Genomic DNA, 15,452 nt, shown 5'->3' with positions numbered 1-15,452 from the left:
ACTGAACTGAAAGGAAGGCTGTTCCAGAGACCCCAAGGAAACAGAACCAGAGAACATTACACACTATGCTTTGTGTCTCCACTCCTTTCATAACTAGTTCCTGTACTTTTTTTGTCCCCCCACACCCTGTGCCTAAAATGTGACTGCCACTGTTCTTGCTGCCAGTTGTGGCTTTCCCAGCAGGGACCTAAAGAAACAGGCTTGCCCGTTTCCATTTTCTAATTTCGTAATCAATTCATCATCTCCATGCAAATAACCTGGGAACCTACATATCTAGCTGTCTCCCACAAGCTCTAACTCCCATCTCTACACCTGACTGCTGGATAATTTTGTGCAAAGCCCTCCTCCCTCTATCCTTTAAAATTCAGCCTATCTTCCCTACAGAAGCCTACCCCTTCTCCCCATTCTCAACTTACCTATTTCTGTTGATTTAATCATAGCTCGATCTTGGTTCTAGTACTTTCTCCCGAGTATGTGTAAGACTACAAGTTCTACCCCTTTCCTGGCTTTATGTTCCTATCTTACATATAGTTCCTTGATTGCTCTTCTCCTTCTATCCCTCTTTATTGTATTACTCATGTTGCTTTAAAAACAATTTCCTTGAAGCATCATTCTATTTCCCTTATTCAAAAGCTTTCAAGAGCAGGGCAGCTAGATGGCACAGTCGTCAGAAGGGTCCAAGTCCAAATGGGGCCTCTAATACTTAAGTTATTAGCAGTGTGACCCTGGGCAAGCCACTTAATCACAATCACTTCCCCTCTTCCCTCAAAGTATGTTAAATGAAAACAAACAAACAAACAAAAAAAGCCTTCAGGAGCTGCCCATTGTTTATGGAATATGGAAATACTACTACCTCCTCCTAGAATGCAAGGTCTTCTACAATCCAGCCTTCCAACATTTCTTCCCCAACATTACACAATAGCAGAGATAACGAATGGCTGCTGCTTCATTCTCACCCTTCCCTCTTTCCCTTTGTTCCTTTTCCCCATACTCTTCTTCCCCTTTACCCCCTGGCCCTACCAACCAACCCATTTCATTTACTGAAGATAGTTTAAACACTCTCCAATTCATTCACTTCTTTCCAAATTAAGTCCTCTAGGAAATGGCAATTGGGAATATAGAACTGTATACTTTTATCAAGACTTACGTTAAGTCATTGTGACATTGAGGGGCTTTCCAGCAGTTGCATTCTGGTTTAGCTTTTGCCCTGACTTAAAAGCAGTTCATACATAACTCTCTGTTAACATGTTGCAGTCAACCTCCTCCTACCCCATCAAAAAAAGGCCACATTTTTTGATCACTAACCAGCTGTAATTAAGATAATTTCAAATCATAAAGGAAGACAAGAAGCTCAGATATACTTGTAACACACTAAAAAATAAAAAAATAAAAAGCCACCACCAGGAAATTCCAAGAAATACTCTTTATGTTTTATTATTTATATATTTTGCAATAAACCAGTTTGTGTAAAAAACAAAATAGACATAAAGGAAAAGAAAAGAAGACATACACAAGCCCTTTCTTAAATGGATTTTTATGTTTCCCCCATAGCAGGTAGTAGTTTAAAAAAAATCAACATGGCCAATGAAACTGTACTAGGCCACTATACTGTTTCCATACCCTTAAGGTATTTTCTTCTCCCTCTGAAACTGATAACATTCTAAATAGGAGAAAATTTCTCTTCCAAGTATATTTATATTCCAACTACAAAACCTGTACTGTACAAGATTACTTACAAAAATAAATCTAATGAAATATTCTTGATCTCCCAATATAATATAAAGACTTGAGGTGATTAAAGAACCATGGAAATAATAGGGGAAAATATGATTAAAGAATGGAATGTTTAGACATCTGTCATTCAACTCTTGAGGAATGTTTTGCTGTATGTATTTGGCTTCAAATTCCAATTTTTAATTTTCAACTGGCTGGGAACACAAGCAATAATGGGACACTTGTACCAAACTCTCCTGCTAATGCTCTGCTCCAACAGGCATATTTTTGGGTACCTTTTCTTACCATTTAAAAATCATCTAGAACTTGAAATCTATCCTCTTTGAGGTATTAGATGTATGTGACAGAAAGGTTAGCTATGTCCAAATAATATATATGCAATTTAACTCAAAAGTAAGTTCTAAAAAATTAAACATGGTTATGTATTAGTCATTTCTGAGAAAGCAAAATAATTAATATAATTTCTAGACCTAAATTTTTAGTCAAAAGTAAAAATAAATCTTCCATGGCTAATGAAATTGAGTGCAATTGATGCTGGTTTTCACATTCATCTTCAGTTCATTCAGCTTCGTTCAGAGTAAAGGCAACTTAGTTGTTCTTGAAAAGGTCAATGCAGCTTTGCAAGAGGGAGAGCATTATTCTAGAAAGAAGGGGAGAAATAGCTGTGAGGTGGTCTAATAAATCATCTTAGTCACCAATCCTAAAATGCTTAAGCTCCAGAACATAATTAAAATCCACTTAGATTGACTTTTCCATTAGACTTATTCAGAACCAGGTACACATCTCAGTGGAAATGTTTTAATCTAATGATATGCCAAATTTCAAATGTCCTAAAAATAGAGTCCTGGGTTTCCTAGTAATTTATAGAGAAATTCACTGCACATTTGCATAGATAACACACAATTCTGACTTCTGAACATCATGCTTCAAAGGAGAGTTTATGCATGCATTCTCTCTCTCTCTCTCTCTCTCTCTCTCATCTCTCTCTCTCTGCATGGATACCTGTAATTAATCTTACATTCCAGGGATTCTCTTTTAAATGTCTGAAAAACTGATCTTAGAAGGCTGTTTGTAATAAGACAGCCTAGTCTTATTTCTGGCATGAATTATTAATTCCTACCACCCACAGTTGCTCTCAAAAAACTACATGATTTCTCATTTGTTAGGCGAATGGTCTCCTTTTTATAGAGAAAACCAGTACAAATAGGGTGTCCTTAATTAAGTTTTTGTCCTCTTTATTTTACAAGTATGAGAATCATGGTATTTGAAAAACACAACATAAGTTAGTATCATGTTACTTTGACTTTTCATAATACTGTTTTCCTTGAATACTGGCATACCTTGTATATGACCAATAATGTATAATGGCAAAATCTTTAATAGGTTAAAATTAAATTCTAAGGTAAAATGGTACTTAAACTCATTTGAACATCATTAAGTTAACATTAGGATTAAGCTCATTTTTCCAACCCAATCTCCATTTGACAATTATGGAAATGCGAGCTTTCCTCTTGAAAACTCAGTGCTCTCTACCAGGAGATTCCCATTCCACTTAGCTCCCAATAATGTTATTTTGTCCAATGATATAGTTTAATGAAGTCAATTAATAACATTGGGTGAGGCATAGCTGTAGTTCTGAGACAGATGACACAAAGTTTTATCAGTAAAGAAAAACAACCCTCTGCTTTCCAACTCATGAAATAAAAATTTGCTCTAAATAATTCAATTTGAAGATAACACTTACTTTCGCATGCTTTATTTCCAGTTCAGACATTTCAATTAGGTTTTTTCTAAATGCCGCTACTCTTTTCCGTTTAAAACTGATCAGTTCTACAGAAGAGACAAATGTTCAACTTGAAAAAACATGAAAAATGTGCATGTTATCTTTACACTATAAAAATGCTAAGATTCAAAGTTATAATCCCTCACAATGCAATCAGATTGCTACTTGAAAATTAGGAATCTCTATTCAGAACTGAGTCAACAGGATCCTAAAACTATTTCACTGATGAAGAGCACTGGTATTTCCAGATAAAGATGTAATATATCCGTTTTACAAATCATGAGTTTAAATGCCTTCCACATGTGTGTAAGTACTATGTACAGCAAAGTTCATATTTATAGTTAAGATGGAAATCGTAGGAGATATTTCCATTAATTGGAGAGGACAAACCTCAAACACTACTATTTGCAGTGTAAACAACTACATTTAATCCTTTAACCCTTTCACATCAAGCAGCAAGAGCAATTGTGATTTCTCTAGATATAAGTAGCTTCCTGACTTTTTACAGTTTATATAATCATTGTCCCCCAATATACAAATTTCAATAACATGCCTTAAAACAAAAATAGTTATTTAAGTGGGGTGAAGAAAATTGAATTCTAGGGGAAACATTATGAAACACAATTGCTTATAAGTGGAGAGTAATGATAAATTTTGTACTTAATATACTCAATCATTCATAAGATTAGTTGATATTTGTGCTATATAAGAATGCCATCTGACAGCATTAAAGATCACCTAAAGACCTTACTTTCTGCCATACTACTAAACCTAAGAACTGTTAAAATTCAGCTCTAAAGTCCTTATGTAAGAAAACATTAAAAAAACTTTAGACAAGCATCTTACTCTGTAACCTTCCCTTTCCACACCCACTGCAATCATATTTAGCATTCAGTGCACACTAGTATTTTCTATGTTTTTTAATGGCCCTGGAATAGATTAATCCATTCTGGAGTAAACACTAAACCAGTTGGGGGCTGTATCACATGCTCTACTCAGCTACATTACAGAGACTTGTTGATAGATAAGCATCATTCCACCTTCTTTTGCAGATTCAGAAAGCTGCTCAAATTTTTGATAGCATTCTTGCTGGTGTGCCTCAGCCAGTGTGACATCTTTGCTTTTTAACCGGGCTTTGTCCAGAGCTTTGTTTGAGTTTTCATAGTCAATAAGAGCTTTTGTACGTCTGTATAAGAGATCCTAGAAAGAAGACATATGGGGAAATTGAACTTTACTTTTAAAACTCCAAGCTGTTATATGGAAGGAGAGAACCAAAATATGACACTGGTTTTACTATTTTAAACCAATCGTTCTATGATGACATAAAATTAAAATTTAGTATTTCCAAGGTAAAATGACTTAATTTGTAGGTATTTAAAAAAAAAAAACCATACAAGATATACTCTGTAGCTTTTAGAACTCATTTTGTTAGTAATGACTGGTATATGAACACTAGCAAGTACCTGGTAGACAACAAAAAGTAATTTTATTTCCTCTCCTCAAAACCATCCATACTCCCAACTTCTCTATTTCTGTCAATGACAACATTATCCTTCTAGCTACCCAAATTCACCTCTGAATCACTCTTTCCTCATTGTTAACCCATCTAAATCTTATTAATTTTTGTCTCCACATCTTTTAAACACACTTCCCTTTGTGTGTATACACCCCTAATTTAGGTTCTTATTTCTAGTCTGGACTTTTGCAATACTGTAATAGTCTCCCAATTGGTTTCCACACTTTTCCAATCTATATGCTGGAAAAAAATGGTATTCCTAAAACACCCATCTAACCAAATTTCCTCTCTAATCAAAATATCTCTTAGTATTTTTCTAAATCCTCAGTCTGGCATTTAAAGTTCTCTTCCATATGGCTTCTACTTACTTTTCCAGGCATTACATCTTCCTTCCCTTTAAAAAACACACTGTTCTGGTTAAGCTGTTTTGCTTGCTTGCTATTCCTCATGGGACTCCATTGCCAAACTTATTACAGCACTCTCTTCTATTTGTAGGTTTCTTCTCCCTCTTCACTTCTTGCTTTTAAGAATCCCTCACTTAATCAAAAATATGACATCTCAATTTTACACAAGGCTTTTCCTGACTACCTCCTCCCCCAATCTCTCAGATGTTAGTTCTCTTTTCTCTTCAAGCACTTTATATACTGTCTTCCAATTCGGAAAAGCAAGTCAAACTACAAGTAACTGGAAAAAAACAGTCAAGGTCCTAGAGAACAGATAATAGAACCTCCTCCAACACCATCACGGAAGAGAGGGACTCCAGGATGGGACATTTCTTCTGCAGAGGAGCAGGGGTAAGTCGTGCCTCTGTAACCTTTATGGCAGACTAGTCATGGTATGAGAAACTCCAAATATGGAAACTCCCTCCATCAATGAAAATGAGAAACCTGTCTGTATCTTAAGTCTGCTTATTACCTGGAGGCCTTGGGAAGCTGTGACTTACCCCAAGTGTATCAAACCAAAATCTTACTGACTCCTCAGCCAGTGTTCTACCGCTGCAAGCTGCCCTGCACCTTTCAAATGTCAGGCATTTTATGTGTCCGTGGGACTGAAATAAGGATTCATCCATCAGCAAAGTCTCACAATGCTAATAAATCTCTAAAAGAATCCATCCTTTCATCTTTCTGATTTAAAGATTAACCAGAACTATATAATGAGAACCTACAAATAGAAACAAAAAGTACTAGATTTAAGTTATTGCCTCCTAGAAGTAAAAGGTCTAAAAGCTCACTCTAACCAAGGAGAAATCATAAAAAATGTTACAACCCAGCGAATTTTACTCAAAGCCACATCTAACCAGAATCCCAACAGCATGACCTCTGGTCCAAGTAGCCATTTTGCCTCTGGAATAGCCATTTCCACTTTTGATTAACTATAATGCTAAGAAAGTTTGCCATCCTTGTTCTGCCCCCTCAACACCCAGGGAGAAAGGGGGGAAGAGGAATGACTAAGTCTGGTCCTCCTTCCACATGACAGCTTTCAAAATGTGATTCCTTGTCCAACCCTAGTCCCTTTACCTATCTTTACACAGAATAGACTATTATGGGTCCTTCGTTATTTTGGTTGCTCTCCTTCAAGTCTATCTCCTCAATGTCCATTCCAAACTGTTGCACCCAGAAATTATCAGTGTAGCCCACACATGGTCAATCTAAGAATATGAGGGAGCTTTTCAGCCCTTTTTTCCTCGAAAGCTACACATTCCTTAGTGTAGCCCAAGATCATATTGCTGACTCATACTCAGTTTGCAATCCACTAAGATCCCCTGCCAGACTTTATCAGACACAATCACCTAACCATGCTAGCTTATCTTGTACTTAAAATAGATTTTTGAACTAAGTAGGATTTTACATGTCCAATATATGTTCTCTAGAACTTTGCCAACTTTTTCAGATACTCATAGTCTGATTGGCTTATTAGTATTCTTGTAGTGAAGATATAAACTGTTTATAATTCTGTATTGGTTCAAATAAATCTTCCAGTGTTTCTCTGAATTCCTCATATTTACATAATATTTTGTCATTCATATACTACTGTTGTTCAGCTCACTGCCAATCAACAGGCACTCATTTTGTTCCTCATTCTTTACTGTCAGAAAAAGCATGACAATATTTTGGTATCTATTTCACCTTTGTTTCAAATTTTTTTACTTCAGTGGGGTTATATATTCAGTCATGAGATATCTGGGTCAAAGAATATAAACAGTTTAGTTACTTCTCTTCTACAATACCAAACTGATATCACTTCACAGCATCTTAATTTGCCCCTCCTACCTAAGCAAAGATGACAAACTATGAGAATAATCAATTTGTACAGTGAGAAGTAAAACCTGTTGTTTTAATTTGCATTTTTCTAACTATCAGTGAGTTTCATGATCTTTCATATATAACTAATAATATCAGTTCCTTCAAAACCTAAAAATGTGGTTCAATCAAGTATATATATAGCTCAACTGAGTGAAGTTACCTTAATTTATCAAGGGTAGCTTGTTGTTTTCTTACTAGATATGTTTTTCCGAAAGGCCATTTTCTTTGGCAATCAGGAAAAAAAAAAAAAAAAAAAATCAAAACTGAGCAGGTCCATCTTCTGTTGTTAGCTACCATTTCATCTTCCTAATGAGTTCTAACCCTTCTTTCATTCACCTACCCCTTCAATATAGCTGACCATCTCGCACTTTCTGTTAAGTTTTTATCATCAGTCTCAGTTCATTCTGTGCTTTATCTAAATTATGCCAAACTTGTACTCGTTTTATTATGTGTCTTTTCATGTTCAGTAGATATCTCTTTTAAAAATCACAATGGATTCTCCATGTACTCACATCAGTCTCTTCAGATAATTTTAATTTTTATCAGAATTGTTTCCTTGTCTTCAGAACTGACCATCTTTTGGAATATCTTTCTCTTTAATCTTTCCTCAAATTTTTGAGATTTGCTTTCCTCAAAAAAAGATACTTATACTGGCTTTTCTAGACTTTAACATAAAAGTCCACTCCTACCCTAACTAAACCAAGTTACCCCCTAAGGAACCAGTTAGTTCCGCCCCATTAATAAAAAATCAGGATCTTGATTGGTTCTTCCAGCTTTTGAAGGTATTCATTGCTCTTGTTTTGGCAAAGAGAAAACTTGCTTAAATGCTTGCTGACTGATCGACATATAAAATGTCAAAAAGTAACATGATTTTTTAGTTTGGATTTCCAGCAAAATGTCTTAATTTATGCTACAGAAAATAGATAAACTTCTATAACTACCTAATAGTCAAGAAGTGTCATTTAGACAAACCTGAACCATCTGTCTTAAAGAAAGAGATTTTTAATCATTACCTTAGCAGCTTCTATGTTGAGCATATAATATCTAAGGAGCTCCGTCAGTTTTAAATCTTCATCTGATGATACTCGACCTTCCACTTTCTATAAAAAGGAACAAAAACAAATAAAAGAGCCAGCCACTATTTGCTAAATCCAATTTGGGAGGAGGAGGGGATATTAAGACAAGAACACTTACCCTTAGCTTTTCAAATAGCTCAGCAACTTTCAGTAAATATCTGGAGGGAAAAAGATATTAAAAAAACAATCACATTGATTTCTAACAGAGTACTTGCTCATTCATGAAACCTGAAGTAAATCTTTTATCATTTAATAGATGACTAGCTACATTAAAGGCATAACTGTTCTCTATATTCTGCAACCACTAAAAGTATTATTTTAATTTAAATTTACTCTATATAAATTAAGAGAATTTCTGCCTTGCCCATTCTACACAAACAGAATGCTTTCCTCACACATTTCTTTTTTTTTCCCTGAGGCCGGGGTTAATTGACTTGCCCAGGGTCACACAGCTAGGAAGTGTTCAGTGTCTGAGATCAGATTTAAACTCCGGTCCTCCTGAATTCAGGGCTGGTGCTCTATCCACTGCACCACCTACCTGCCCCCTTCCTCACACATTTAAAAAACAAAAACCAGGAAAGGTTAAGTTTCTAGCATTTAAAAACTATCATCTTTAATCTTTAATCCAAACATTATCCAAAGCAAATCTGGAAATTCACAAAATGACAAAATGTCCACATCCCTTGACTCTTCCACTGAAAGGCATAAAAGAAACATTCTACATATACCCAATTATTTATAGCAACACTTTTTGTAGTAACAAAGAACTGGATACAAAATATGTCTATTTTATTAGGAAATGACTAGATATATGAAATAAATGAAATATGAAAAGTCATACAAACAAAACCAGAAAATCAACATATGCACTGACTACACAACTTTACTCAAAGAATGCCTATTTACAAATATGACACAAGTATTTCCACTTTATTTTTAAGGATCATATAAACCAAAATAATCTGTTTCAAGAAAGGGCCATGAGCAAAAAGGACAATAATTTTAGAAATAAACAGAAAGAGGAGGGAGGTCATTATTGTCTAAGACCACTTCTAGCACAAAGAAACTTCAAATGTATCCAAATTTAAAATTTGATTTTAGAATTTTAGGATTTTTAGAATCCACTTGAATTTTCCATGTACCCCTCCTCACCACCCTTGCCATCCTCCCCAACTTTGCTTACTTTTTGATGACAGTTGGTTCTTCTAAAGCTAGGCTATTTAAGCAAGCTGAAGTGTGAATGTAATCATCTGCAACATCTATAGAAACAAGGATAGAACTTTCAATTCTACTGGAACAAAGATGACAACATTAACAATTTTTCTTTTCTTTTATAAAACCCAACAAGTTTATAGTATGTACTTTTATGAGATCTGGTCATTCTGTCGGCTTTTGCACATGAATCCTTGATCCTATTGTAATAGTTGATGAGGAAATTCTTCTCTTGGTCAAAGAAGTCATCTACCTCCTATAAAGGAGAAAAAGATTTTCTTTTAATTAAAAAAAGTATTAAGTTAACCAAACCAAGAGAGAAAACCTGGACTAGCCAAAATAGTTCCATAGGATAACACATTTTTAAAATCTAACGTTCACTCTGAAAGTTCCCGAGTTTAGACATTACAATGAAAGATCAGACTTTAAAATGGCTTTTTCTATTAAATGAGATATATTTAACTATATTACTAGGGGAGAAAGGAAAAGAGATCCTTAGACCTAGGATCTAAGTATCAAGAAGGGGAAAAAAAAAAATAAACAACTTTGAAGGGTTCAACTTAGCAATTCTTTTCATAGTAAAAAGGAATAGTAAAAAAAAAAAAAAAAAAATCAGAGGGCCTTAGAGGCAAATTTTGAGGTTCAGTAACCTTTTTTGCATCTCCTACATCTGTCACAGTGCTTTGCATACAGAAGAAATTCATTAAATCAATCTGGCAGTATTCTTTAATTTATAAAGAAACATTTCTAGGGTAATGGTAAGATACTGGGTTTTTTTTGTTTGTTTATGATTTTTTAAAATCTGCAACAAGGTGGTAGAATTAAGGGAAAAATTCATATCCGAATTGGAATTTTTTTTTTTTTTTAAAGGGTAAGATTAGTGGAGAGGAAGGAGCTGAAAATGAAAACACTTGGTGAGGACAGGTAAGATTTCATTTCTCATTAAATTACAAGGCAGACAGATAAAGGAGTTCTTAAAGCTCGATGGCATCTCTGAAGCCTAGGAAGTTTTTTGCAACACAAGAAGACTGTATTCAAGATGTTCACCCAAAGAATGCCCAAATGGGAACATCTCCCTGTTCTCTCTCTGCACTGTGATCCTTATGCATTAATATCAGTTGAGTTTTAAAGGCTTGTATCACCACCGGAAAGCAACACTATTCAAAGGGCATGCTGCCCAGTTTGGCCAAGAATAATACATTGATTGGTAAAGACAATCCTGTAACAGAGGAAACAAGGGATTCATTCTGTAACCTAGAAGGTATGGGAAGAAACTATGTTCTGTGTACTTGATAATGACTACCAGTTTATTTAAACAGAATACATAAATTGAAGTCACAGGCTAAGTTTAAGAGACTTAAAAGTAACAAATAGCTGATATTGAAAGAACCAGGATTCAACTTTCAATTTTTATCAGCTTATAAAACCAATAGAGCATAATACTATGACTACTTCATAAGAGCAAAACTTGATATTGAGACATTTCTTGAGCTCGGTTTTCTTGTGGTGAAATCTTTCAAAATTGGTTGACTATGTTTAATTTATTCTTGTTGGTAAAATTAGTATGACAACTTAAGAGGTGTAAGACATATGTAAAGCCATCTGTATCCTGAGGAAAAAAGGACCCTATACAGATATATTCCAACTACAGGAAAGTTAAATTTGACCCTCTGCTGTTAGGTTCTCTTCTATATATACCCCAACTTTAAGCTCTCAACTCTCTTCTGGCTGCCCTTTTGTTCTCCTCTTCTGAGGTTGCTGTTTTTTTATTCGTGAATCCTTGCTGTCTGTCTCCCTTTCTGTTACCATGACCTGATTCTTCCTTTCGAGGAAGGAAGCTCTATCTACATCTTGAGAGCTCTCCCTCCAGCATCTATTTGCTGAAAAACCTGTTTTCTTCTCCCAAGATTATTCCTGCTGTAGCTGAAGTAGGTCACTGAAACAAAAGGGATATATTAGAGCCCTTTTTTTGATGCTACTTTCCCTTGACTAATACAGTTGCTAGTGAGTTCTATATACAAAGCACTTTACAGAAATGTGAACATAAAAGAGAAAATTAACTGTTTCTGGACAATGTTCTTGTTGGGAAACATTTTTATCATTGATGTGCCCTAATATAGTGCTTGTTTTCTCTTCCCTTAGTACAGGATACAAGTACTAACTAATACCCAGAAAATGGAATCACATTTCAGGAATAAAGTTAAAAGTCATTTACCTTAACGCCAGAAAAAAGAACTTCATCGGCACTTTTCACCACACTTTTAAAAAAGCCACCAAACATCTCCTTGGTGTTTTTCCTCCTAACACTAAGCTGGAAGTGGGGAGGGAGACAGTGGTTTAAAAAAAAAAAAAAAAAAAAAAAAAAAAAAAAGAGGAATGAAAAGGTTTAAAAAAAGATGGTCCATGAAATACAGATGACATTAAAAACTTAGAGCCTGTTCTAAGCCATTTTAACAATTTCCCCAGTGTGGTCACTTTCAGAACTAGTTCCTTTAATTAATTAATTAATTGATTGATTGATTGATTAATGTGTGAAATGTCCAATTCAACTAAGCTAAGCTGGGTTGTTAAGTCTTAACAAAGGTCTCCTTACTTCTTGAAACTCAATTCTTAAGATATGGAATAACCTTGCCTGATCAGCTACAGAGTTATTCACATAAATCTGAAACCTTTGTTTAGGCTGCCTACAAAAAGCTACAAAAGAAAAGTCATATAACTGGTTGTATTTTAATATACAACCTTCATTTAGAAAAGAAAAATATTAATTTAGTGATATTATGGGAGTCTAATAACCATACAGTTTGCAAGAGACAAGAAATCCAAACATGAAAAACCCCTGCAGCCCTGTCACAAAAATCTCAAGAAGCAGCACAGACATGACCAAAGACCTTTCTCTGAACCATGAATGAGTCTGCACATGTGACTACTCTTTGACCTTAAGGCTTCTGTCCATGTGAAGGGGAATGTAGTGAAGGTCAGAGTGAGTGCTTTGAAAGAAAAAAGAAAAATTCCTTTTCCTAAGTAAGGAAAGATAATGAGTAAATTAGCAAAATGCTTTCCACAATGGCTCCATTTGAAATCTAAAAGCTTTTCTTGCTATCATGGTATCTCTATTGTGCACAACTTGGTGACAAGCTTAGAACTTTCTCAAATTTTGGAACGTGCAGGATAATCATAACAGACCCTCTAAAAGAGATGTAAGTGTCTTACATCCTGATCATATTCCAGGAAAACATGAAAGTTTCGATCTTTGCTGAGGACAGGATGAGAAGAAAGCCGCTGAAGAAAAACTTCATGGGATGATACAGTCTTCTTAAAGACAGCTAGATATTCCCTGAAATAAATGTACAGTATTGAGACCCATGCTCAATTCTTTGATCGCCCTAATGCCAGTATTAACTATTGACCTAGGGTGGAAAATGGCATTTGATTATGTTGCTGTCTTTACCTAGATAAGTAAGCAGCAGATCAATAAAGAACATACTGGCATTAGCAGAAGTAAAATAAAAATATATATATATATACATGTATATATATAAAAAATAAAATCATTAGTAAGTATCATCATGCTTATCTCCCATTGGTCAGATAGGATTAGCAAGAATCACACTAATCTATTACCATAATTTGTCAGTCCCAGAAACAAGTAAAATCTCCAATCAAAACCAGCTATATAGTTCTGAGCGGCCATGCAATTAACACAAGCATATAGTCTGAAATAAGCAGAAATTTCAATGGATTGCTTTCAACTCTATGAATCTATTAATTTTTTAACTATCCTACAAATTTGAAGACTATTCTTTGGCTAATAAAAATTTACCAATAATTGGGCACCCACTCACATACAAGCATACTTACTACATGTATGTGTGTATAGGGAGGTAGAGATTTGGAAAAAGTTGATTAAAACTAGCAAATATGCCTCCGATTTTTAGAAGTTTACAATCTAGATGTTTGCTGCCAATATACTTCTACCATGGCAAAGTAAATATGAGATAACTAGTCCAGTTCTAACATATTTACAAATAAAATTTATACAATAGAGGGTTGGAGAATTTAACAAAAAACCAGGAATAATTGCATTCATTCTATCATCATATACTAAATGTGCAAAAAAAACATTTTTGACAGAGATTCAAAGACAAAAACATGGTACTTGCATGAGGAGATAACCCAAGGAGATAAGATATATACACAAATAAAAGAATAAAAATCTGAATGCTCAATGATACAAAAAAAATGCTATGAAGGTTCAAAGGAAAGAAAGATAACTTCTAACTGGATGGAAGGTATGATCAGGGAAAACTTCTTTAGTAAACATTTAGCAACCCACTAAGTAAATATTCCAAAATAGGATAGCCCAGCATAAGAACAGACCCAAAGTCAGAAAAGTATGAGATGATTGTAGAACATTGTAGAACAATGAATAGTCCAATTATAATGGAATATATTCTCTATGGATGGGTGTAGTGAGAGAAGACTAAATAGGTAGGCTGAAGCCAAACCGTGGAACTCAAACTGCTAGGCTTATTGAATCTGGATTTGTATCTAGCAAGCAATAGGAAGCCTTGATCAGAACTGGGCATTAAGTAATCTATTCTAACAATGGTAAGAAAGATAGATTGTACAAGAGAGTCTAAAAATGAGACTCTGATTATACTGCTGCAGCAGTTCAGGAACACAGTAAGGGGTGGTAACAGCAGGAAGGGACAGATTTAAGAGACTCTCAAATGGTAAAACAGGACTTAGCAACATCGTAGAGACAAAGGAAGAAACAGAAAAAATTATGCCAAAGTTATAAATATGACATTAGTATATGAATATTAAATGGAACTTAGGGGATGGCAATCAGCACTGACATACTGAATTGAATGAACAGGTAGAAGACTTCTAGGTAGTTATGTTCAATAGGCAGCTAGATGTATGTATATGTGTGGAACTAAGAAAGCAGCACGTCTGTCCCAGGCATCTGAGGTAACATTTTTATGTAGGACAGGGGAGAAAGAGAGAAGCCAGAGAAAGGCCAAATATAGGAAGAAAACTGGGAAAACAGAATATTACGAATGAAGCCAATGAGAGAGTTAGGAAGGGATAGTAAACGTAGAAGAGGAAAGGCAAAGAGGAAGAATAATAAAGTGTATCCTAAAGTTCTGTTGTTGGCCCTCTACCCTTCCCATATCCCATATTTTGACCTGGGACTTTAAGTAGGTTTTGTAAGGTATACTAAAAACAACAAAGCAAAAGCTCTTCTATGCAAGTAGCCCCCAATTAACAAGGACAGAACAAAGAAAGTACATCTTTAGGATATGAAATGAAAAGTGATCTACTGGTGAGGCTGGGTTCATATGCCAGCGATGCTCCTTTATGACATCAGATAATTCACTCACTGCTCTGAGCCTGTCTCCTCTATGAAGTGAAAAAATTAGATGAGATAGTCTATAAAGTCTTCACCACCAGTAACTTTTCTACAATCCTATTAGTGAATAGATAACAATAAACCACATTCACATATAGCCAGTAGGCAACAAATAAATTGTGTCTATTCTCATCTTTTTCTTTTCTCTAAAAGGAGTCAATAAACCAGAAGCCACCTTCCAAAAGACTACTTACGCTTCTAGTTCTTGCTTCATTTTTGCAAATTCTTCTTTTGTCATAGAACCTTCACCTTCCCCCAGTTTCTGCATTTTCTCTCTGGGGCCATCAAAGTCAGGTTTTGTAGGAGCAGGTGGTATCTGCATTCAACACAATACTCATAAGGACTCTTGACTATGGCATTAAAGAAGAGTTTTTAAGACATGCTATTTCAGGTCATATTTAAAGAATCAACT

At 35.0% G+C, this 15,452-nt stretch overlaps 1 protein-coding gene across 8 annotated transcripts in view; it reads right to left on the bottom strand.

The window, feature by feature from the left end:
• Positions 1–1,408: 1,408 nt before the first annotated feature.
• The window catches only part of SNX5 (sorting nexin 5), a 40,822-nt gene continuing 26,778 nt past the window's right edge, over positions 1,409–15,452 (bottom strand). For 4 of the 8 annotated variants that reach the window (XM_074287789.1, XM_074287791.1, XM_074287795.1 and 1 more), the window contains exons 4-13: positions 15,235–15,356; positions 12,835–12,958; positions 11,840–11,935; positions 9,775–9,880; positions 9,596–9,671; positions 8,531–8,570; positions 8,350–8,436; positions 4,558–4,717; positions 3,479–3,564; positions 1,409–2,374 (exon numbers count right to left, since the gene is read on the bottom strand). In XM_074287789.1, coding sequence (XP_074143890.1) covers positions 2,342–2,374; positions 3,479–3,564; positions 4,558–4,717; positions 8,350–8,436; positions 8,531–8,570; positions 9,596–9,671; positions 9,775–9,880; positions 11,840–11,935; positions 12,835–12,958; positions 15,235–15,356 — 930 coding nt within the window. In that variant the 3' untranslated portion in view covers positions 1,409–2,341. Of the gene's footprint in view, positions 2,375–3,404; positions 3,565–4,557; positions 4,718–8,349; positions 8,437–8,530; positions 8,571–9,595; positions 9,672–9,774; positions 9,881–11,839; positions 11,936–12,834; positions 12,959–15,234; positions 15,357–15,452 lie in introns of those variants that run through there. The other 4 variants (XM_074287788.1, XM_074287793.1, XM_074287792.1 and 1 more) reach the window with 2 other exon arrangements.

The sequence above is a fragment of the Sminthopsis crassicaudata genome, chromosome 2, assembly GCF_048593235.1.
Source record: "Sminthopsis crassicaudata isolate SCR6 chromosome 2, ASM4859323v1, whole genome shotgun sequence".
Classification (NCBI taxonomy): Eukaryota; Metazoa; Chordata; class Mammalia; order Dasyuromorphia; family Dasyuridae; genus Sminthopsis; species Sminthopsis crassicaudata.
The sequence above is the reverse complement of the archived record's forward strand: the minus strand, read 5'-3'. Positions and strand labels throughout refer to the sequence as shown.